At 37.3% G+C, this 24,098-nt stretch overlaps 1 protein-coding gene, 1 long non-coding RNA gene and 1 pseudogene across 2 annotated transcripts in view; 2 read left to right on the forward strand and 1 right to left on the reverse strand.

The window, feature by feature from the left end:
- LOC135233021 (uncharacterized) overlaps positions 1–24,098 on the reverse strand; it is a 146,973-nt gene that overhangs the window by 71,105 nt on the left and 51,770 nt on the right. The gene's annotated exons all lie outside the window — the stretch shown is intronic.
- Positions 4,726–6,199, forward strand: LOC100675708 (olfactory receptor 12D1-like; annotated as a pseudogene).
- Positions 11,080–13,602, forward strand: LOC100675992 (olfactory receptor 14J1). Its single transcript, XM_003421848.4, is given in 3 exon segments — positions 11,080–12,193; positions 12,196–12,417; positions 12,420–13,602. Coding segments are annotated over 3 exon segments (984 nt in total). The 5' UTR covers positions 11,080–11,640; the 3' UTR covers positions 12,629–13,602.

Genomic DNA, 24,098 nt, shown 5'->3' on the forward strand with positions numbered 1-24,098 from the left:
ACAGACTGGGAAAAAAATTTTCACTATGACAAATCTGACAAAGGTCTGACCTCTAAAATCTACAGGAAAATCCAACACCTCTACTCAAAAAGAAAAATAATTCAATTAAAAAATGGGCAAGGAAATGAACAGACCTTTAACCAAAAAAGACATTCAAGTGGCATACGGACACATGAGGAAACGTTCACAATCACTAGCCATTAGAGAAATACAAATCAAAACCACTATGAGATACTATCTCACCCAGGCATTACTGGCACAAAAAAAAAGAAAAGAAAGTAACAAATGTTGGAGAGGCTGCAGGGAGATTGGAACTCTTATGCACTGCTGGTGGGAATGCAAAATGGTACAGCCATTTTGGAAAATGATATGGCACATCCTTAGATAGCTAGAAATGGAAATACCATATGCTCCAGCCATTCCACTCCTTGGAATACATCCTATAGAAATAAGAACCATCACACACAAATAGACATATGCACACCCATGTACATTGCAGCATTGTTCACAATAGCAAAAAGATGGAAACAACCTAGATGCCCATCAACAGATGAATGGATAAACAAACCATGTACATACACACAATGGACTACTACACAACGATAAAGAACAATAATGAATCTGGAAAACATCTCACAACGTGGATGAATCTGGAGGGCATTATGCTGAGTGAAATAAGTTAATCACAAAAGGGCAATTATTATATTGAGACCAGTACTATAAACATTTATGAAAAGGTTTACACACTAAAAGAAAAAATCTTCGATGGTTACAAGGGAGGGGAGGCGTGGGATGGAAAATCAGTAAATAGACTGTAGATAAGTGTTAACTCGGGTGAAGAGTAAGACAGTACGCAATACTGGGGAAGCTAACACAACTTGTCCAAGGCAAGGTCATGGAAGCTCCATAGACACTTCTAAATTCCCTGAGGGAACAAATTATTGGGCTGAGGGCTGTGGGGACCATGTTCTCAGGGAACATCTAGCTCAATTGTCATAACATAGTTTAAGAGAAAATATTCTACATTCTACTTTGGTGAGTAGCATCTGACATCTTAAAAGCTTGTGATTGGCCATCTAAGGTACTCCACTGGTCTCACCCTGTCTGGAGCAAGAGAGAATGAAGAAAACCAAAAACACATGGGAAAGATTAGTCCAAATGACTGATGGACCACAAGTACTACGGTCTCCACCAGGCTGAATCCAGCACAACGAGATGGTGCCCGGCTACTACCACCAACTGGTTTGACAAGGATCACAATGGTGGGTCATTGAAAGAGATGGAGATAAATGTAGAACAAAATTCTGACTTTAAAAAAAAATAAACACACCTACCGGTCTGACAGAGACTTGAGAAACCCCAAGAGTACGGCTCCCAGAAATCCTTTTAGCTCAGTAATGAACTCACTCCCAAGGTTCACCCTTCAGCCAAAGATTAGACATGCCCAGAAAACAAAACAAGACTAAAGGGGCACACTGACCCAGGGGCAAGGACTAGAAGGCAGGCAGGAGGGACAGAAAATCTGGTAATGGAGAACCCAAGGTCCAGAAGGGAAGAATGTTGACATGTTGTGGAGTTGGTAACCAATGTCAAAAACAACAAGTGTACTAATTGTTTAATGAGAAGCTAGTTTGCTCTGTAAACCTTCATCTAAAATACAATAAAAAATAAAATAAAATTGAAGAAGCTTACAGTCTTTTTCATCAAATCATGAGGTAATGGGTTTAGTATTGATTACCCTTTTCTACAGACAGATAAATTTACAATGCTCCAGAGCAGCTTCTGGTGAAAGAAACAAGTCGATATTTAGCAGTTTGGGTCAGGCTTTTTTACGGTTAATTTTTGGTTTCCCAGGTGAGAAAAAAAAACCTTAAAATCAAAGTAAGATGTCTGTTATTAATTTTTTATACACCGAGGGAACCTCCAAGATGAGAAAGTGAATCCACACCTCTATCCAAGGAAATTCACTAAGGAATCTTATTAGGCAGTTGACACTTGTGGTGTCCGTGATTCTGATACTAAGGAATTAAAGTAGTAAGATGAAAGAATAGGAAGAATTTTTTTCTTAATGGAACTGAAGTTAAAATTCCCCAAGGTTGCTTCTTCCTATTGCAGGTGTGGAAAACTATCCTGTTTATTCTTACAACAAGTCTTCTCATTACCTAGGCAACACGGTCTCTCAGGACTTTTATGCCTAGAGATCTGTGGCTCATAAAAGGGCAGGCAGAATTTCAGGAAGGAAAAAAGTAGGTTTTGAAGATGAAAAGCTAATGCTGCAATCCCAACATCGTTTCTCACTTTGAATATTTTTCTATTTGTAATCTCTTGAGTCTACACCTGAAAAGTGAAATTTTTTCTTACCTATGAATCTGAAAACTCTATCAGGTAAGAGACTGAAATAGGAGACAGGCTACACAGTTGTCCATATTTTCTGTTAGTGAGTGACCTGTGCTTGCTAGTATTAAAGACAAATGCCCAACATTGAAAGCAGAAAGCCTATTTTATAAATAAATTATGGTTGCGCATTATGAAGGCACTTTACTGCCCACATATTTGTTGCCATTCATCACTCTCAGTTCAACATGCCTCCAAAGCAAAGTCAGTAATCTCTATATGTTAAAATTTCAGTGAGAGAAATCATTTAGAACAGAGGAGTCTAATTTCTTTCTTCTTTTTTTATATATGTATATATAATACTGCTTTGTGGGCCAGAGAATCAAAAATGATTTTGGCCATGTCAAAATTTTTTAAACAAATATTTTAAACAGCAATGGTCAAATTTTTTTAAATACACAAAATATACATGGCTCTCGAAAAAAGTTACACTGAATGATTTGAAGGCAGCCCTTCATGAAGGTGTTGTAGAGACTAGTTAATTTCTCAAAATTGCTCCCACATATTAAAAACCCAGAACCTCATTTGCTCCCTAAAAGTGTTCCCTAATTCATTTACTTTTTCACTCTTGCTCACCTTAGATCACTTTCACCTACAATCAGTGGCCTCTCCAACCTTAAATGAGTCTGGGTACTGGGTTTTATAGGAAACTACCCAATCTGCATCTTCCTTACAGTTCTTACACTTCTCTCAGTGCCTCCCATTCTTATAAATTTCTATGACATCTTTGCTTCGTCCCCCCCTCCATGAGCAAAAGCTAATCCACTACGTCTGAAAACGAAAGGAACAAAGAGGAAGCTATTTCACAAAAGTATGTCTGCATTTGTCAGTGTACCTAAAAGAGACAGTTTAAGAGCTGGACTACTAACCAAAAGGTTTAAACCCACCCAGAGGCACCTTGGAATTAAGGCCTGGTGATCTACTTCCAAATGGAGGCCTAGAAAGGGTAACAAGGACCCAGGGGCAATCTCTAAGTTGTGCCCTTCCCAATTTCAAGATGAATTGACGTTGATGGCTGTGATGCATCAGCAGAATGCCTTTCCCCTTTTTGTCCAGCTGCCTCAGTCAGGTGCCTTTCATATTTGTGGCACCTCAGATGCCATTGCACGCCTCATCTGGTACCCTCTTGGACTTGCATCTGAGAGCCAATGTCCTGCTTGAACTCCCCTCCCTCATTATGTCTGGGCTTCTGATCTGGAGCAGATCCACTCTGCACAAATAAGGATGCGATTAGTTGGAATCGATGCAAGGCTACTAAAACAAAAACAACTTTCAAATAATGGAAGAAAAAAAGATTAAAATGTTTCGATGCCTTTCGGTAAACCGTCTGAGTTTAGTCAAGCATTAAACCTTCTTGAAATTAACTTATTTACAATTTTATCAAGCGTTTTAATAGTCACTGAAGAAAACACTATCATTTCAATTGTGTGAGTGAAATGAAAATTAATGTGTTTCTTCAGTAGAAAACAGAATTTTTTTTTTTTGATGGAAAGGGCGAAAAAGACAAAACATGTTTTTTGAATGAGAACTGGAAATTTGTGGGGACTTTGGAAAGAAATGATATGCAGCAGATAGCCTTTTGGGATGACGGAAGATAACATGACTGCCAGTGTCAGATGAACAGAGCTAGAAGTGAACACGATGAAATTGACTTGAGGCAGAATATTCCTTAATATCTGAAGAGTGATGTCATTGCAGGCAAGATAAGAATAGGACTTAAGGAAATAGATCACAAGAGAAGATAGGACTTTGAGAGGACTGAAGCCATAGATACTTTGAAAACAGGTCAGTACTGGGTGATCTAAGGGAGGAACTGATGAGTCAATTGGAGGAAGAACTTCGTTTACTCAGGGACTCAGGGATAAGGTAAAGAAAGACAAGTCCCAGAGCAACTAGAAAATGGAAGCACTATGCCATTTGTGGAGACCTGTTAGAACAGTGGTTGAGAGCTCTGGCTGCTAAACAAAAGGTTGGCAGTTCAAATCCATCAGTTGCTCCTTGGGAACCTTATAAGGCAGTTCTACTCTGTCCTATAAAGTTGATATGAGTTTGAATCCTTAAGTCCTATTTTCTTCTACTAAGTGGGTGAGTTCAAACCACCAATATTTCCATTAGTAGTGGAGCACAAACCGTTTGCACCACCCAGGATCCTTCCAAACAACCATATTCTTCCTCAAGACATTTTTGTCTTGGAGAGAAAATCCTGGGCTGAGAGGATTCTTTTCCTCATTAGAGATAGACCCAAAAAAACCACCCACTGCCGTCGAGTCGATTCTGACTCATAGCGACCCTATAGTGCTCCATATATTATTTTACCTTTTCTTTTAAGCGATGCTGAACCAAACCTCAGTCACTGAATTTCTCCTCCTGGGAGTGACAGACATCCAAGAGCTGTAGCCTGTTCTCTTTGTCATTTTCTTCGGTATGGCTGGGAATGGAGCTATCCTGATGATTGTCATCTCTGATCCAAGACTCCATTCACCTATGTATTTCTTCCTGGGAAACCTCTCATGTCTAGATATCTCCTACTCCATGGTGACACTGTCAAAGATGCTAGAGAACTTCCTCTCTATACACAAAGCAATTTGTTTTGTGGGATGCATAAGCCAGCTTCATTTCTCTCACTTCCTGGGCAGCACAGAGGCCATGTTGCTAGCTGTGATGGCCTTGGACCACTTCGTGGTTGTCTGCAAACCGCTTCATTACAATGTCATCATGAATCATCAGCTCTGTACCCAGATGGCTAGCACAATCTGGGTCACTGGGTTTTTCCATGCCATGCTGCATTCCATAATGACCTCTCACTTGAACGTCTGTGGCTCCAAACATATCCATCACTTCTTCTGTGATATTAAGCCTTTGCTGGAGTTGGCATGTGGGAACACTGACCTCAAACAGTGGCTGCTCAATACCGTCACAGGGACCATTGCCATGAGCTCATTTCTTCTCACAATTCTCTCCTATTTCTGTATTATCACATGCCCCTTCTTCAAGGCCTATTCATGCAGGATGCTTCACAGAGCATTGTCCACCTGTGCCTCCCATTTCATGGTAGTCATTCTTTTCTATGCTCCTGTTGTTTATATTTGTCCTGCCTCAGACAGCTCCATGGACCAGGACCGGGTCATTGCCATCATGTACACTGTGGTCACTCTTGTACTAAATCCATTAATCTACACTTTGAAGAATAAGGAAGTGAAAAGGCTTTGATCAGGGTGATCAGAAGGAAGCTATGACTTGAAGGATCTAGAGAACTCTTCTGAGGCATAAATAAGCAGGCATGAGAAAGTTGAGATTTGAATTTGTACTGCTTCTCAAATTGTTTAGAATATGTATGAAACTGAGAACTGAATAAAAGAAATATTAATCGTGAAGTCCGATCTAGTAGGTAGGTAGTATAAAAGAAACTTAAAGAAGTTGGACACTAGCCATGCAACCCTCATGCTGAATTGGTCTTTGGGATACCAGCTGATATAATTGATTTATTGTATATTCTGATGTGTTCTGATGTGAAATCAGGTGTAGAAATGTGACTATATTACCCAAGTATTGGGTGTATGGACAATATTCAGGCTTGTTTATGTGATCTATTTAGGTTAACACATTTCAATGTGAACAATGAAATTATTATGCTTTTCAATTTTGAGGATTTTAATTTAGGACCATGATTATTTAATTGTAAAGCAAATGCTAATTCACATAGGAGTAAAAATTCTTAAGAGGTATGTCATGATTTCTGATTTGCCAGACAGGAAGGCAAATAAGTAATTAAAACAAATGAACTGTAATCACTAATTAACAGAAATAAAATAACTAATGGCTCATTTAAAGAGTTCTGGCATATCTATCGCCAGAGTGAACTGGCCAAGCTATCAATGATTCCTGTGAAATAAAAGTGGAGTTAGGTTGAAAGAAAAACTCAAAAATCCCTTAACCATTTCATTAGTGTGTTATATTCTCCTTGGCATTTGGTGACAGAAAATGATGATTTTCAAAACCTTTCCTACTTTTTTTATTTGTTTTTCTATTTCTATCCCCATTTTTGACAGATTCTAATATGATGTAATACAGATGAAATATGAATAATCCATCAAAGTTTTCATTTGTTTTTCTTTCTTGGAACAAACTTCATCCAAACTGAAAATGTTGAAGTCATAGTTGCTGAGGTACTTCTTGAGTTAATAGACAAAAGGTAATATGTTCCCCACTTTCTGAGTACCTAGAAGTACCTGCTGTCCCTGAAAGAATGAGGGGTGCCAGTATTTATAACTATTTAGGCAGACAACACTACAAAAAAATCTTGAACTGGTGAACTGACTATTCACAGTCTCGACATCCACTTTTGCAAACCCAAAAAATTTGACTCTGACCTCTGCCCTGTGCTTCTTCTAGCTTCAATTCCACCTACTTTGGTCTTTCAATTCTATTTTTGTTGATGAGAAGAAGTTTGTGTTGAGAAGGCACTTTCCCCTCTGAACTGTCTCAAAGTAGCGGTAATACATCATTTCTGCTAGCATTTTTCTTGGTAATTTGTCAGATGACATAATCTGCATAGAGACTGGGAACTATAGAGAATCTCGTGGGGGTCTGATTATATATTGCTGCCTAACAAACTAGTACCCCAAAGTTTAGTGGCTTAAAGGCTTTTATTTAATTAATTTGCATGATTCTGTGGGCCAAAATTTGGGAAGAACAGAGCCGGGAGGGGATGACTTTACTTAATCATGTCTGCAGCCTCAGCAGGGATGACTTGAATAGCTGGGTATTGAACAGGTAGGACCTGACAAAGTCTCTCCTTCTCTCCAGCCTCTCGATGTGGTTAGCACACGATTTTTCAGCAGGGAAGTCTCAGAGCAGATTTTTTGCATGGTGGCTCAGGGGCCAACAGACCAAGGCAAAAGCTTCAAGTTGTCTTAAAGACTAGGTCCAGAAATGGCATCAACATTATCTGTTCCATAATCTATTAGTCAAAGCAGTCACAGGCCAACCCAGCTCCAGGGTAAGAGAAAATAGACCCCGCTTGACTCCCTGGATGGTGCAGTCAACACTTTCAACTGCTAACTGCAAGGTTAGAGGTTTGAGTCCACTGAGAGGTACCTCAGAAGAAAGGTCTGGTGATCTACTTCCAAAAAAATTAGCCATTGAAAACCCTGTGAAGGACCATTCTACTCTGAAACACATAGGGTCGACATAAGTCAGAGCCAACTCAATGACAACTGGTTTTTTCTCAACAAGAACAGAATCAAGATTTTGTGAATACCCTTAATCCAACACAGTACCACCTCCTGCTGCAAACAATTTACATTGTCCCCACAAGCAAAGTATGCTTACTTCTCCTCCTAGTAATCCTAAAGTTTCATCTCACTATAGCATCAGCTCAAAGTCTAGGTCTTTTCATCTAAATCAGGTGCAGATGGAGCTTCTTATATATAGTTCCTGAAGTATGGTTCCTTGAGAACTAAGAACTTTCAACTAAAGGGTCAAATTATCTGTTCATCACACACTAAATGCACAGTGGTAAGATAGATATACGATGACTGCACTAGCCAATCTCATTCCATAAAGGGAAAATGGGAGGCACATAACATTCACATAGCAATTTTTCTAATTGGGGACCTTTTTCTAATTCTGTCCTTTACAGTCAAGATGATGAAGTTGAAACTGATGATGCCAATGAAATTCTCTTTAAAACATATTAGGATTTTATAATCTTATTTAAGTTTGCTAGTGTCACTTTCACAAATTTCTTTGAGAAAGACCCCACTCTGGCTTGGGCGGACTGTCAAGATACTATGGGACAACACCTTTAAATGTCCTAGAAACATTTTTTATCTGTTTGAAAGGGTCTACAAGGCATGTCCTTAAGATTCTTAGAGGCCTTCGAGTCCAGTATAGAGTGTCCAGGAGGCCTACACTTAATAATTTTAGAAGGTATACAAAGCTACCCCTTTATCTCTTTGAAGTTTCAGCCAGGGATTTATAACTGAGTATTCAAGCAAAGGATAGATGGAAACCTACATAGAAGTGGAAAATTTATAATTTGAGTAGGATGTTAGTCGAGATGATCTCTAAAGTTTTTTCCAACTCTAAAATTTTATGTATTTGTACTAATATATAAATTATAAACATAGAAACATGCAATCGAAGCTATCTTGGCTTTGTAGTGTTATAAAAAATGGACATTATTACTCTAAGCATGAACTTATTTTGCAATGGACATACTGACGAAGGGATATAACTCCTTTTTAATTGGGTATTCTTGGATCTAAACAACAAATTACAATACTTTTCAACATTTTTGTCCAATGAACAAAATAAACTAAAATTTCCAGTAACTAGATGTGATCATTACCTCAACTCAACCGAAAAACACGTCACAGGAAACTCCAAGTAATTGCAAGTTTTGGTCCTAGGGTATTTACAAGGAGCCCCAAATGCCCAGAGCATGCAGGGACTTCTCTGCTTACGTCAGAGGAACAACAAAGCCTAACCTTCAGTGGCCAAAGGAAGATTAATATGACCTTATTTTTCTTCTCCCCACAGACAAGATTTTACAGGGAGTGGGTGAAATACAGAAATCTGAGCCTCCGCTTAGTGGTAGCTACTCACATTGACAACTGCTCCCTAAGTTTAGGGTGGCGGATCCTGGATGTGCTTTGGTGAGTTTATTTTTGGACTCTAAAAGGGGAGATTATTCTGTACAATAGAAGGCCAATGAGTTACAGAGTTTGAGTGGATGTGATAAAGCCAGACATTGTTATTTAACCCATAAAAGCTGAAATTAAAAAGTTATCAAATGTAAATTGTTTCAATGAAAATTAGGAATCCAAATGAGAAAGCTGTAAACTATTTACATTACAGGAACCTTGAGTGGAGTGTAACTCTCATCTCCCCAGCAATGCTTTCCTTTGTGTAACTATTGAAGAAGACACTTGGGATGACAAAACTTGGTATTTCTTGTATTATTATTTATTGATCTTAAGAGTGGTTTATAAGAGATGTGAGTTCTTTCCCATACCAGAGATCACAGATAAATTGCTCAAAAAAGGTAGAAAAATGAAAAAAAAGGATAGATCAAAATATTATAATGTCAGAAAAATAAGCATACTTTCCCTCTGCGCAAAATAAGGATTAAAAAAAAAGATCTCATTGATAAAGACTTTAAGAGTATAAGAATTGTAAGAAGCATGTAAGAGCATATTTTCTATCTCAACCAGTTATCCAGTGGTCTTCTCTATTTTAGGAAGAAATCCTGATGTAAATAAAACACAAGAAAATCCTGGAATGATCAAATAGGGTCGTTTTGGGGTAAAACAGAAAATATTCCCATATACATTGAATGAAGTCCATTCTGCTGGGTTACATGACAGAAAAATCAGCAACATTCTCCCAGCAACATACAAATGGAACCTTCCAGAGTCCCTGAAAACATTACCAAGGGAGTTACTGTTGCAAGAGAAACTAAGTGAGTATTCTGACTCAGGGCACCCACACATGTTTCAGAGTAAAACTGCATTACCTAGGATTTTCAATGACTGTGACCTTTCAAATGTAGATCACTTTCTTCCAAAGCACCTCTTGCTGGATTCAAATCTGCAACTTTGGTTAGATCATTTAACCATTTTGTGCCACCCAGGGATTCCTAAATGTGCCATTAGAATCTCTAGAAGCATGAAGTATTCCAGCACTTAAAATTTACACCTCCCAAGAACTCCTAAATGTGTGGTTAGAATCTCTAGAAGCAAGAAGTGTCATCCTCAATGTCTGATCAATGTCTACATGGACACACATACACTATAAGGCTGAGTCAATTTTCATATAAGTTTAAACTAGATGTGTGCTGGTGACTACCTCATCTGGTCTAGGTGCCCTCTATCAATCTCGGACTTAAACAATTCATAGTATAATTACATAGTACATTACAAGGCACAAAAACGTCCATCATTTTGAGCTACGTAATCTATTGTATGCACATCTCTGGACTTAGTGCTATCCAGAGATAATAAACTTTTAAACCATCCAGAAATAATTGTCATATGCTATATTCCTTTATTTTTTTTATATTCCTTTAGACTCTTCATTATTTATTCATATATATTTGCATACAATGTATATAGTCTACAGTATTTTATTTAAACCAACATAGTGTCCAGTATCCCATTTCATAATCATATTTTTCAAAGCCATTTAAATATCAGTAGGTAAACAATTAAAAAAAATTTTTTTTAAACGATTAATTGGATAAAACTTGAACATTATAAGATCTGTCCATTTTTTTACTACTGTAATAATTCCAAATAAACATATTTTTCTTAACACCCTTTATTCACATGATTTAATTAAAATATTTAGCATAAATTTAATTGGTTTAAAGTTTACAGACTGTCTTAACACTCCTGTTCAGTGAGTTGTTGTTTCTAGGAAGTATACATAAATTTGACCATTCTAGCTTCATGCTTTACATTTTGTCTTGCTTCATACTCAATGGCTCTAAGCATTTTATTTTTGAATCTTTGAAAATTTAATTAGGGCAAATACTATCTCATTGTCACTTTAAGCATTATTTAATTCAGTTATGGTAAATATTGTTTCATGTGTTTATTGGCCATTTTGCTTTCTTTTTAAGACTACACTGGGAAAGGTCTGGCCTGCCATTTTCCTGGTAGAAACTTAGAATTTTTCAGGTCGATTTATATGATATTATATGTTAAGGGTAATGATTTTTGATTATCACAATAGTTGGATAGATACTATCAACATACAATGTTCTCTTAGTTTTATCTATTTTTCCAATAAATGTTCAGAAAAAAATAAGAATTTGTTCTGTCAAACATGAAACAAAATTATAAAACTGCAGTAACAGAACCAGTGCGGTGGTGGGGTATTTGAATTGACAGAAAGATTAATGGAAAGAATAGGGCTTCAGAAACTACTTAATAAATTCATATGTCTGTGAACTGAATGAAACTTTGAATGTATATAAAATTTTGTTGGTATATATGTTCCAATAGCAAAATTATATATATTTTCCTTCCCTTTACTTGAAATGGGTGACATGAAAATTTATAATCTAATTTATCCAATCCTCCTTAGGACTGAGTCAACATCATTTAAAATCATTGAGCATAATTATTAGTATCTGAAGCTACTTCACACTAACAACGATGAACTGGCTATCCTGACTTCATGCCTTAACTTCACTGAATAAGTGGCTTCTACCTTTAAATAATAATTTTTTTTTTTCCTATGGGTGCCCATCTTGTCTTACAGCCAGTATCGCTTTCGGAAATAAAGAATATGGCTAATTTCACTACAATGAGTGGGTTTTTTCTCATGAGTTTCTCTGGCAATCCTGAGATAGAAATCTTAAATGCTTTTTTGTTTTTAGTCTTATACTTAGGGGCTTTAACTGGTAATATTCTCATTATCACTGCAACTTCCATGGACAATAGTCTCTACTCACCTATGTATTTCTTCCTGAAACATCTCTCCTTTTTGGATCTGTGCTATATTTCTGTGACTGTACCAAGGTCCATTTGCAACTCTTTCATGCATAGTGGCAATATTTCCCTCTGGGAGTGCATACTGCAGTGTTTTGCATTCACTGTCTGTGCTTCTTCTGAGATGGCCATGCTCACAGTGATGTCCTATGACCGCTACGTGGCCATCTGCCTTCCACTGCGCTATGAAATCATCATGGATGTCAGCGTCTGTGTTCATGGAGTTTTAGCTGTCTGGATCAGTGGAGTCATCTCTGGAGTCATGCATACAGCTGCTACTTTCTCCATCCACTTTTGTGGTGCAATATCATTCACCAGTTCTTCTGCAATGTCCCCCAGCTCCTGAAACTCTCTTGTTCCAATGACTATGTCAGTGAGCTTGGGGTCACTGGCTTCCTGCCCTTGGTGGCCTTTCTTTGTTTCATCTCTATTGGCCTCTCCTACACACACATATTCTCTACTGTGCTGAGGATTCCATCTGCTAAAGGCAGAGCCAAAGCTTTTTCTACTTGCCTCCCCCACCTAGTGTTGTCATATTATTTATCTCTACTGGAGCTTTGGAGTTTCTAAACCCACCTTCTAACTCTCTGACTGTGCTAGACTTTTTCCTCACTGTTTTTTATACTGTTGTGCCCTCAACACTCAAGCCAGAGATCTATAGCCTGAGGAATAAAGCCATGAAGGTAGCTTTAAGAAAGGTTTTAAAAGAAAGAACATCCTACCTGTTTTGCTGAAACAAATCTATTAATTCCTGGTTGGGAGACAAATTCAAAATACATTCGAAAACATAACAAAGCCAATCAAGAAATTAAAGCAAATAAAGAACTCATAATAGGGAAAGTTATTATATAAATGAACTGTCATTGAGCAATAAAAACATTGAAACATAGAACACAGAATTACAAGTGAGTTACTCATGTTAATACAGTAGATTTAAATTTCGTCCCACAAAGCCAGGTGTAGAAAAATGTAAATTTCTTTAATTTTACAGACTCCAATTTAATTTCCCTTCCCTACCCCTTTTTATCAGGGTGACAGAAAACTCAGTCAATTTAAGATTCCTTCCTCATTTTTCCTGAGTTGCACTGCCGTTTGGGGTATTACATAGTATACTAGCATTGAGGAGTCACCTGGCTCAATGTCCTCTGGGAATTTGGGGGTCTACTAAGATTCTATTAAGGTTTCGCTCTGCAAGGGAAACACACTCAGTGCTTCAATCAGACAAAGGTCACCCTTGAAAAGTCTCATTATATCATTTATATTGCTTCCTCGGGGGCAATGAATTACTTTGTCACTTGTATGGATGATTTAACTAATATAACAATCTGAAAGAGACTCTGAAATATATGCTTTTCAATAGTAAAATGAATGAAAGAAAAAATACAAACAATATTTTAAAAAATAATATGCTGGGAAAAAGAAAAGTTGCATTTGAAAAATAAGCAAAACATTATATAAGTATAATGTATAATGATTGAAATTTAAAACTCCACAGATGGATTAAGCAGCAGACAAAACACAAAGCAAACCAGAATTAGTAAACTAAAAGATAAATCAAAGTTTTTTCTGGCAGAATGAATAAAAATAAATGAAGTTATTTTAAAAAGCATAAAAAATATATTTCAGTCCCAAAATGAAAAAGAGGGTGCAAAATTTACCTAATAATAGTTCCAGAAAGATCTATTGCTCTATTTGTCCATTTTTTAAGGGAATGGGTGACAGACAATATTCAGAGAAATAACTTCAAGACTTTTTACAGAATTAATAAATACACACGTCTTCAGGTTTGAGAAGCACAACAACAATTGGTCAGTATAAGTAAAATGAATTCACACGTAGTTATATAATACTGAAATTATAGAATAAGACAGAATTTTTTAAAATCTCAATATAGAAAGAGATTTAAAAATAATGTTACTGTTATATTCTAGAAGGTTTCTTGTTTTACTTTTCACATTTAACTCTCTAATCCATAGAAAATAATTTTTGTGTATGCAGTGAGACAGGTGTCATTGCTCATTTTATTCAAATAGATATCCAATTAAATCAGTATCCTTAATTGAGAAACAAAATATTTTCTCCACTAAATTGCAGTGATACCTTTGTCATAATTCAAGTGACTGTATATGTGTGAGTTTCTCTAACCTGTTCATTTGTTCTGTATGGTCATGTTCAATTGATCCTGTCTATAATAGCAAATTCTATTAATTACTGTAAATTTATAATAATTTAATATCTGGTAGTCTAAATTTCCTAATGCTATTTTTTCAGACTTTTCTGAGCTTCTCTAGATCTTTTTCATAGCCATATAATTTTTAGATCTTTTTTCAATTTTCCAAAAATATCTGCCAAAATTTTGATTAGAATTACATTTAATCAATAGGGAAATATTGGAAAATTGTCTTCTTTCAAAGACTGCATCTTCTAAATCATGAACAGAGTACTCACCTACGTTTATTTAATATAATTTAAAAATCCTCTCAGAAATGATGCATAGTTTCAGGGTAGTGGTTTTGTACACATTTTATTAAATATACATTTATGTATTTGATGTTACTGTTAAATTTCATTGTCTATTTTTGTGGCCGTATTTAGAAAGACATTTGATTTTTGTGTATTGACCTTATGTGTAGTGATCTTGCAAATTTACTTATAAATTCTAATAGATCTTTATACATTCCTTTGAATTTCTACTACACATCATGTCATCTGTGAATAAAGGGCTTTATTTTTTCCTTTCCAATTTTTAAAAATTTTACTTCTTTTTCTTGTTTTTGTGCTGGCTAGGAAATGCAGGCCAATGATGATTAAATGGTGATCGTGGATATTCTTATTTTGTGCTCACATTAAACAGAAACACACTCAATATTTCAAGGAGGTGACTAAGGAGGTTCTTAATATTAGGACATCATCAGTGGGCTCATGGATGTGCCCAATCAAGAAAAAATTGCCTTTAAATATCTGACACAGCAAGAAGAAAGATCCCAAAGCAAGCCATTCTGCTGGTTAAACATAACCACTATTGCCCTTCTCACCTCAGGCCTCACCAAATTCCACATTAAGAAATCAGAGACAACCCAGAAAGTGTGAGAAAAGGCACATAACTGTGAGGCTGGTAAATATACAAAATGTGGTAATCACCCCTACACTCTCTGAAGACTTCCAGCTTGGAATAGGACTGAGTTGGGTAAGGAGGGAAGCTTAACTTTGCATAAAGTTCAGTGTTTTTGATTATTTGTATTCAGTTGAGTATAATTAATTGCTAAATTAATATTAATCTTGTGACTAACAGTAATTGTAGGACTTTTATTAAATATGAGTAAGAAGATAAACTGTAGGTGTTCCAGCAGCATGGAAAATATTAATATGTTTAAATGTCCAAGTACATTGGTGAAAACAATATGGAAACCAGCTTCCAATTAGTGGACGTTAAGATCTCTACATGACACAACTACAGGCAGACCAGCCAGAAGCTTAATGTGAAGATCAGGGAAGGAGACAGTCAAAGAGAATCCAACTAAAACCAAATTAATCCTTGGTGGTCCAAAAGGGCCATGCCCTCTGAGAACTAATCAAGAGGGAACTTCTTAGTTACTAGTCCCTGGTTGAACATGGAGCAAACTCATAAACTCTCTAAACAGTGAAAGTAGTCTCAAGTCTCACATATATTCAACATAAATAAATGAAAATCTTTCTTGTTCAGAGACTTAAGCATGCCTCTTAACCAATCTGTGGTTGACCACTAAACAGTGCTGACCCAAGAGAGACTCCTAGGAAGCCAAACTTAAAGGCAAAAGTAGAGGAAAAAATCAGCAGAGATATCACAGTCTTCACGCTATGGAACAAGTAGACATCACTGAACTTGTACAAACTGTTCACTAAATAAATAAGAAAGCGAAATAAAATAACAACAAGCCCAAGGGGTGGAGGAGAATCAGTATCTCGAGTTGCTACAATATATATTACCTAAAATATTTGGTTTTCAATGAATAAATTTGAGACACACAAGGATATAGGAAAATGTGACCTATACAGAGGCAAAAAAAGGGAGGCAACAAAAAATGTCTATAAGTGAGCCCAGATATTGGACTTAGCAGACAAAGACTTCAAAGTATCTATTACAAATATGTTCAAAAAGAACATGTTTAAAGAACTAAGAGGCAGTATGACGACAATCATCTTATATGGTTGATTGTCATCATACCAAAAAACCAAACCAAACCCAGAGCAATCAAGTTGATTCCAACACATAGTAACCCTACAGGACAGAGTAGAATTGCTCCCTAGGTTTTCTGAGGCTGTAAATCTTCACTGAAGCAGACTGCCACATCTTCCTTCTCCAGGGTGGCTGGTGGGTTCAAACCACCAACATTTCCGCCAAGTGTTTGACCATTGTGCCCCAGGGCCCCTATCAACTGTCATCATACCACCTCTCAAGTCTTCAAACATGAGTCAAAATCAATTCGATGGCACACAAAAACAACACAATGACAATGTCATTAAATAGACAGTATCAGTAAAGAAATAGAAATTATAAAAAAAAGAATCCAGTGGAAATTTCAAAGGAGAAAACTGCAAAAATAGAAATAAGAAATTTAGTAGAGGGGTACAACAGTAGATTTAAGCTGGTAGAAAAAATAATTTTAAAAAACCTGAAGATAGACTGATTAAAATAATGCAATCTCTAGAACAAAGAGGAAAAATAGAGTGAAAAAATTATCAAAGCCTCACAGAATGGTGGGACACCACTAAGCATGCCTACCTATGCAAAACAGGAGTAAAAAATAAGAGAGAAAGAGAAAGAAAAAAAATCAAATAAGTTATGGCTTCAAACTTCCCAAATGTGATGAAAACATTAGTTTACACATCCAAGAAGCTCAGTGTGCTCCAAGTAAAATGAATACATAGAGATCCATACCTAGACATATCACTGTGGAACCGTTGAAAGACAAAGACAAAGGGAAAATCTTGAATGCAGCAAGAGAAAAATCACTGATCATATACAAGAGAAAATAAAATTAAGAACTGAATTCTTATCAGAAACAATGAAGGCCAGAAGGCAGTAGGACGACAAATTGAAAGTGATACAGGAAAAAAAACCTGACAAGAAAGAATCTCATATGCAGCAAAACTATCTTTCAAAAATGAAGGTGAAATGAAGAAATTTTCAGATAAGAAAAATAGATAATTTTTTGCTAACAGACCCACCTACCAGAAATACTGAAAAAAGTTGTTCAGGCTGAAAGCTAATAACACCAGGTAGTAATTTGAATCTCAGTATATGTCAGTAAATGTAATTATGTAGGTAATTATAAATGACAGTGAAATAGAATATTTCTTCTTCTTTCTTCTCTTAACTGATTTAAAAAGTAATGCATAAAAAATTCATACATAATTGTACTGGTGGGCCTATAACATATAAAAATGTAGCATATTTGACAATTATATCATAAACAATGTGAGTGAGAAGAAAGCTATAAAGAAGTAAGGAAATGGCACCAGATGGTAACACAAATCCAAAGAAAGAGAGAATCAGAAGTGGAAATAAGAAAGTTATTATAACAAACTCTCAAGATAGATAGATAGATAGATAATTGTTCTACTTTCCTTTCTCAGCTACTTTAAAAGACAAAAGAAGGTTATATAAAGTAATAATTACAACAACATATTGCTGGATTTGTAACATACATAGATCAATATGTATAACAATAACAGTGAAAATTGGGGGTAAGGGAATAGATGTATAGGGACTAAGTTTCTGCATCTCATAGTAACTAAGTGAGCATCTATCCTAGGTACATTCTGATAAATTAACACGTGCATTTTAAGTCCTAAAGCAACCATTAACAAATACCTGAGAAGTATACTTTAAAATCATTAAAAGAATTAAAATGTAAAGGAGCAACAGAGGAACAACAAAAAAAGAACAGGAAATATAGACAAAAATTTTTTTTCTTCTTGTGGAGTTTTATTATCATCCCATTCATACTTGATTCCAAACTTGCATGACTCTTTCAAGATAAGTGTCTTATTGATTATCTTGGAAACAAGCAATGACTTGGCATCCTGAGGCTTGCTCACTGACTGCACTTCTCTTGATTACCGTAAACAGAGACACTGATCACAAGAAATGTCATTTTCTTTGGCGTTGAACCCATGGAGCATTTGAGGCTCTGGGTATGGGGAGTAGAGGAATGAAAGTGGTCCAGATAGGGAGGTGCTTGATCATGGCCATAGCCTTCCTTTGGAGCAGCTAGAGATAGATGTTCACTTGTTGGCTAATGCAGTCTTGAGCCATTTGATAATCCTTGTGCCACGACTTTTTCCTGGTAAATGTGCAAAATGTCCTAATGCGTGCCAGTTCATTGCTGTCAGGGAACATTAAGTCTCTTGAGTGACATCCTTTTCTGCCTGTTTCCTTGTGCTTATATAAATCAAGTGGGCTTCCCTCTTGGAAATGATTGTTTACAAGGGACTTAACCTGCTCTTTTACAGTTGTGACAAGTACATAAAATAGTAATGTTGTTGTTGTTAGGTGCCGTAGAGTCAGTTCCGACTCATAGTGACCCTACGCACAACAGAACGTAACACTGCCCAGTCCTGAACCATCCTTACAATCGTTGTTATGCTTGAGCTCATTCTTGCAGCCACTGTGTCAATCTACCTCGTTAAGGGTCTTCCTATTTTCCGCTGACCCTGTACTCTGCCAAGCATGATGTCCTTCTCCAGGGACTGATCCCTCCCAACAACATGTCCACAGTATGTAAGACGCAGTCTCGCCATCCTTGCTTCTAAGGAGCATTCTGGTTGTACTTCTTATAAGACAGATTTGTTGGTTCTTTTGGCAGTCCATTTCTCCAACACCACAATTCTAAGGCGTCAATTCTTCTTCAGTCTTCCTTACTCATTGTGCAGCTTTCACATTCATATGATGCGATTTAAAATATCATGGCTTGGGTCAGGCGCACCTTAGTCTTCAAGGTGACATTTTTGTTCTTCAACACTTTAAAGAGATCCTTTGCAGCAGATTTACCGAATGCAATGTGTCTTTTGATTTCTTGACTGCTGCTTCCATGGCTGTTGATTGTGAATACAAGTAAAATGAAATCCTTGACAACTTCAATCTTTTCTCCATTTATCATGATGTTGCTCATTGGTCCAGTTGTGAGGATTTTTGTTTTCTTCATGTTGAAGTGCAATCCACACTGAAGACTGCTTCAAGTCCTCTTCACTTTCAGCAAGCAAGGTTCTGTCATCTGCATAACGCAGGCTGTTAATGAGTCTTCCTCCAATCCTGATGCCCCATTCTTCATATAGTCCAGCTTCTCGGATGATTTGCTTAGCATACAGATTGAATAGGAATGGTGAAATAATACAACCCTGACACACACCTTTCCTGAGTTTGAACCAATCAGTATCCCTTTGTTCTGTCCGAACAACTGCCTCTTGATCTATGTAAAGGTTCCTCATGAGCACAACTTAGTGTTCTGTAATTCCCATTCTTCACAATGTTATCCATAATTTGCTGTGATTCACACAGTCGAATGCCTTTGCATAGTCAATAAAACACAGGTAAATATCCTTCTGGTATTCTCTGCTTTCAGCCAGGATCCATCTGACATCAGCAATGATATCCCTGGTTCCACGTCCTCTTCTGAAACTGGCCTGAATTTCTGGCAGCTCCCTGTCGATATACTCCTGCAGCCGTTTTTGAACAATCTTCAGCAATTTGCTTGCGTGTGATATTAATGATATTGTTCTATAATTTCCACATTTGGTTGGATCACCTTTCTTGGGAATAAGCATATATATGGATCTTTTCCAGTGAGTTGACCAGGAAACTGTCTTCCATATTTCTTGGCATAGATGAGTGAGCACCTTCAGCGCTACATCTGTTTGTTGAAACATCTCAACTGATATTCCATCAATTTCTGGAGCCCTGTTTTTCACCAATGCCTTCAGAGCAGCTTGGACTTCTTCCTTCAGTACCATTGGTTCCTGATCATATGCCATCTCGTGAAATGGTTGAACATCGACTAACTCTTTTTGGTATAATTACTCTGTGTATTTCTTCCATCGTCTTTTGATGCTTCCTGTGTCGTTTAATATTTTCCCCACAGAATCCTTCACTATTGCAACACGAGGCCTGAAATTTTTCTTTAGTTCTTTCAGCTTGAAAAACGCCGAACATGTTCTTCTCTTTTGGTTTTCCATCTCCAACTCTTTGCACATTATAATACTTTACTTTCCCTTCTTGAGCCGCCCTTCGAAATCTTTGGTTCTTTTACTTCATCAATTCTTCCTTTTACTTTAGCTGCTCAACATTTGAGAGCAAGTTTCAGAGTCTCCTCTGACATCCATCTTGGTCTTTTCTTTCTTTCCTGCCTTTTCAATGACCTCTTGCTTTCTTCATGGATGATGTCCTTCATGTCATTCCACGATTTGTTTGGTCTTCAGTCACTAGTGTTCAATGTGTCAAATCTATTCTTCAAATGGTCTCTAAACAGTAATTTGGTCTTGCAGTTAAATCCAGCGTGCAAAAGCATATCTGCTTCCTATGTCACTATGAGACCGTTGCTCTGGGGCCCTGACCCTAGCGTTGCAGCTGACTGGCCTTGCAGATGTATGGAAAGGTCAGTATTGGCAAGATAAATGGGAAAGCTTCCCCTGGGTGGCTCCTTTGCTCCTGATGAAACTCTTGAAATAGTCTCCATGTGCCAATAGCCCCAAACTTGAACAGGTGTTGTATCTGGCAAACAACAAGACCTGACTGTGGTTTTTGGGTACAGATAATGAAGATTCAAGCTATAACATTAAATTAGCAGCCTGATTTCCAGAGGTAGCCACTCGTAAAATGCTTAGTTTGTACCTTGGAGGGATGACATGGGCCTACTCTCTACCCAAAGGAGACACACTCTCAGGAAACTCTTGCTCTTTGCCAAGTCTGCCCTCTCTTGGACTCTGAAACTTATTATTATTATTGTTGTTCTTTAAGTGAAAGTTTACAATTCAAGTCAGTTTCTCATACAGAAACTTACCCATACATTGTTATGTGATACTAGTTGCTCTCCCTGCAATGTGACCTCACACTCCTCCCTTCCACCCTGTATTTCCCATGATCATTCAACCACCTCCTGTCCACATCTGCCTTCTCATCTCACCTCCAGACAGGAGCTTCCCATTTAGTCTTACATATCTACTTGAGCCAAGAAGCACACTCTTCGCTAGTATCATTTTATGACTTATAGTCCAGTCTAATCATTGTCTGAAGAGTTGGTTTCTGGAATGGTTTTAATTCTGGACTAACAGAGAGCGAGTCCAGGGGCCATGTCTTCTGGGGTCCCTACAGTCTCAGTCAGACCATCAAGTCTGGTCTTTTTATGAGAATTTGAGGTCTGCATCCTACTGTTCTCCTGCTCCATCAGGGATTCTCTGTTGTGTTTCCTTTCGGGGCAGTCATTGGTGGTAGCCAGGCACCATTTAGTTCTTCTGGTCTCAGGCTGATGGAGTTTTTGGTTTATGTGGCCCTTTCTGTCTCTTGGGCTCATATTTACCTTTTGTCTTTGGTGTTCTTCACTCTCCTTTGCTCCAGGTGGGTTGAAACCCATTGATGCATCTTAGATGTCCCCTTGCTAACGTTTAATACCCCAGACTCCACTCACCAAAGTGGGATACAGAACATTTTCTTAATAAACTTTGTTATGCCAATTGACTTAGATGTCCCCCAAATCCATGGTCCTCAGACCCCCCAACCCTGCTACTCTGTCCCTCTAAGTGTTTGTTTGTATTCAGGAATCTTCTTTGCTTTTGGTTTAGTCCAGTTGTGTTGACTTCCCCTGTACTGTGTATTGTTCTTCGCTTCACCTAAAACAATTCTTGCCTACTATTTAGTTAGTGAATATCCCTCTCCCTCCCTTCCCACCCTCCTAACCAACAAAGAATGTTTTCTTCTGGGTTTAAACCTTTTCTTGAGTTCTTATAATAGTGGTCTCCTACAGTATTTGTCCTTTTGCAACTGACTAATTTCACTCAGCATTATGCCTTCCAGGTTCATTCATGTTATGAGATGTTTTGTGGATTCATCAAATATGAATGAATTTAACAATTCATTCAAAAGGAAGAGGTTGTCAAACTGTATGCAAAACAAGATCCAACTATATGCTGTCTACAGGAGACACACTTCAGATTCAAAGATAAAAAATCGGTTGTCGTCAAGTCGACTTTGACACATGGTGGCCCCATGTGTGTCAGAGTAGAATTGTACTTCACAGGGTTTATTGTTGTTGTTGTTGAGAATATACACAGCAATACATACACCAGTTCAACAGTTTCTACATGTACATTTCAGTGACATGGATCATATTCTTCGAGTTGTGCAACCATTCTCACCCTCCTTTTCTGAGTTGTTCCTCCTGCATTAACATAAACTCACTGCCTCCTAAAGTTCCTCTCTGACCTTCAGAATTTCTGATGTCACTTTTATCCCATGCAGACAGTTCTTTAAAGAGCTTAGTGCTCAAGGATGACATTTTTTACTAGTCAAGCTAAACTATTTTTTGGTTTTAACAGGACTTCAGGGGATATTTTTGGTTGATGGTTTAAAGATGATCTCAGGGCAATAGTTTCAGGATACATCCACCATGCATGGCTCCAGAAAGTCTGGAGTCCATGAGAATTTGAAATTCTGCTCTATGTTTTCCCCCTCTTGATTAGGATTTTTCTACAGAGTATTTGAATAAGATGTTCAGTGATGGTAGCCACGCACCGTTAGTTCTTCTGGTCTCGTGGCAAAGGAGGTGGTCATTCTTGGAGACAATTAGCCAGACATTCTGTATCCTGCTCCTATTTCTGAATCTCCTTACTCCTCTCTTGCTCCAGGTGAATAGAGACGAATTGTTATGCCTTGAATGGCCACATAGAAGTTTTTAAGACCCCAGGCACTATACAATGAACTAGGGGATAGAACAGAAGCACTAAACACATTATTAGGCCAATTAACCAGGATATGCCATGAAACCATGACTCTAAACCTCCAAACCAAGTAACCAAATTCCATGAAGTATTTGGTTATACATAAGCAACCTCAGTAACTACTTTTTTTTTTTTTCTCTCTGTCTGTCTTTCTGTCCATAGGGTTTTCAATGGCTGATTTTTTGGAAGTAGATCCCCAGACCTTTCTTCCAAGGCACCTCTGGGTGGACTCAAATGTCCAACTTTTCAGTTTACACCATCCAAGGACTCTTTTATTCACACACTTGCATTTCAATAAGATGTTTCAATCTTCGGATTCATGTCTTTATTAAACACTGGAAAATATTTTTCTCTTTTATATTTGATAAGTTCTTTACCTGTATTTTCTCCTAAAACACCATGTAGTAGATGGGATTTGAAACTTTCCATTATAAGCTCTATATTATAATTTTTTTTTACTTTTCAGCATTTAGTCCTTTATTCCATATTCTGACAGAAGGTCTTGGGTCTACCTTTAAAATCTGTAATTTTTCCCCTTATCTTTGCTCATTATTTTCACATAATCTACTGAGATTTTTATTTTGACCATATATACACATACGCATGTATGTGTGTGTGTGTGTGCACATGTGTTTCTATGATTCACAGAAGGATCTGAGCTCAGAGAAATGATACACTGTATGAAATTACCCATGATCCAAAATAAAGTCCAGGGTACTGCCAGTGGTCTCCATATATAAAGATGAAGTTGAGGGTCTAGTTTCAGGACCTTTTATTGAGAAAAAGATATAACGGAGTGTCTGGTAGATAGTCTCTATTGGACAACAGAACTATTAAGAATTATAAGGTCATTGTACCACTTCATTCTCATAGTTGGCCTAAGGTAGAAAAGGGCCAGACTCAGGAAAAAAAAAAAATTACGTGGCTTTTGTCTACTACAATGGATTATCATTTGATATATATGAAACTATGACTTGACATATCACTCATTTAAAAAATAAATTATACTAGGTTATGCTGAAAGACACAGAATCAGTTCAAAATGAAAAGATATCTCTGGGCCCTCAACCATTCATGGACAGGAAGCAGGATGGAATAGCTAGTCATCTGAAAATACAAGCCATTTCATGTGGAAAATGAAACATGTGTGTGGAACCAAGAGTCCAGAGGGTGGAGCCAAGTACTATGAGAATCACTCCCACCAAGCAGAACTGGGCCCTGGTCATGGAACTG

Source organism: Loxodonta africana, chromosome 1 (assembly GCF_030014295.1).
Source record: "Loxodonta africana isolate mLoxAfr1 chromosome 1, mLoxAfr1.hap2, whole genome shotgun sequence".
Taxonomy (NCBI): Eukaryota; Metazoa; Chordata; class Mammalia; order Proboscidea; family Elephantidae; genus Loxodonta; species Loxodonta africana.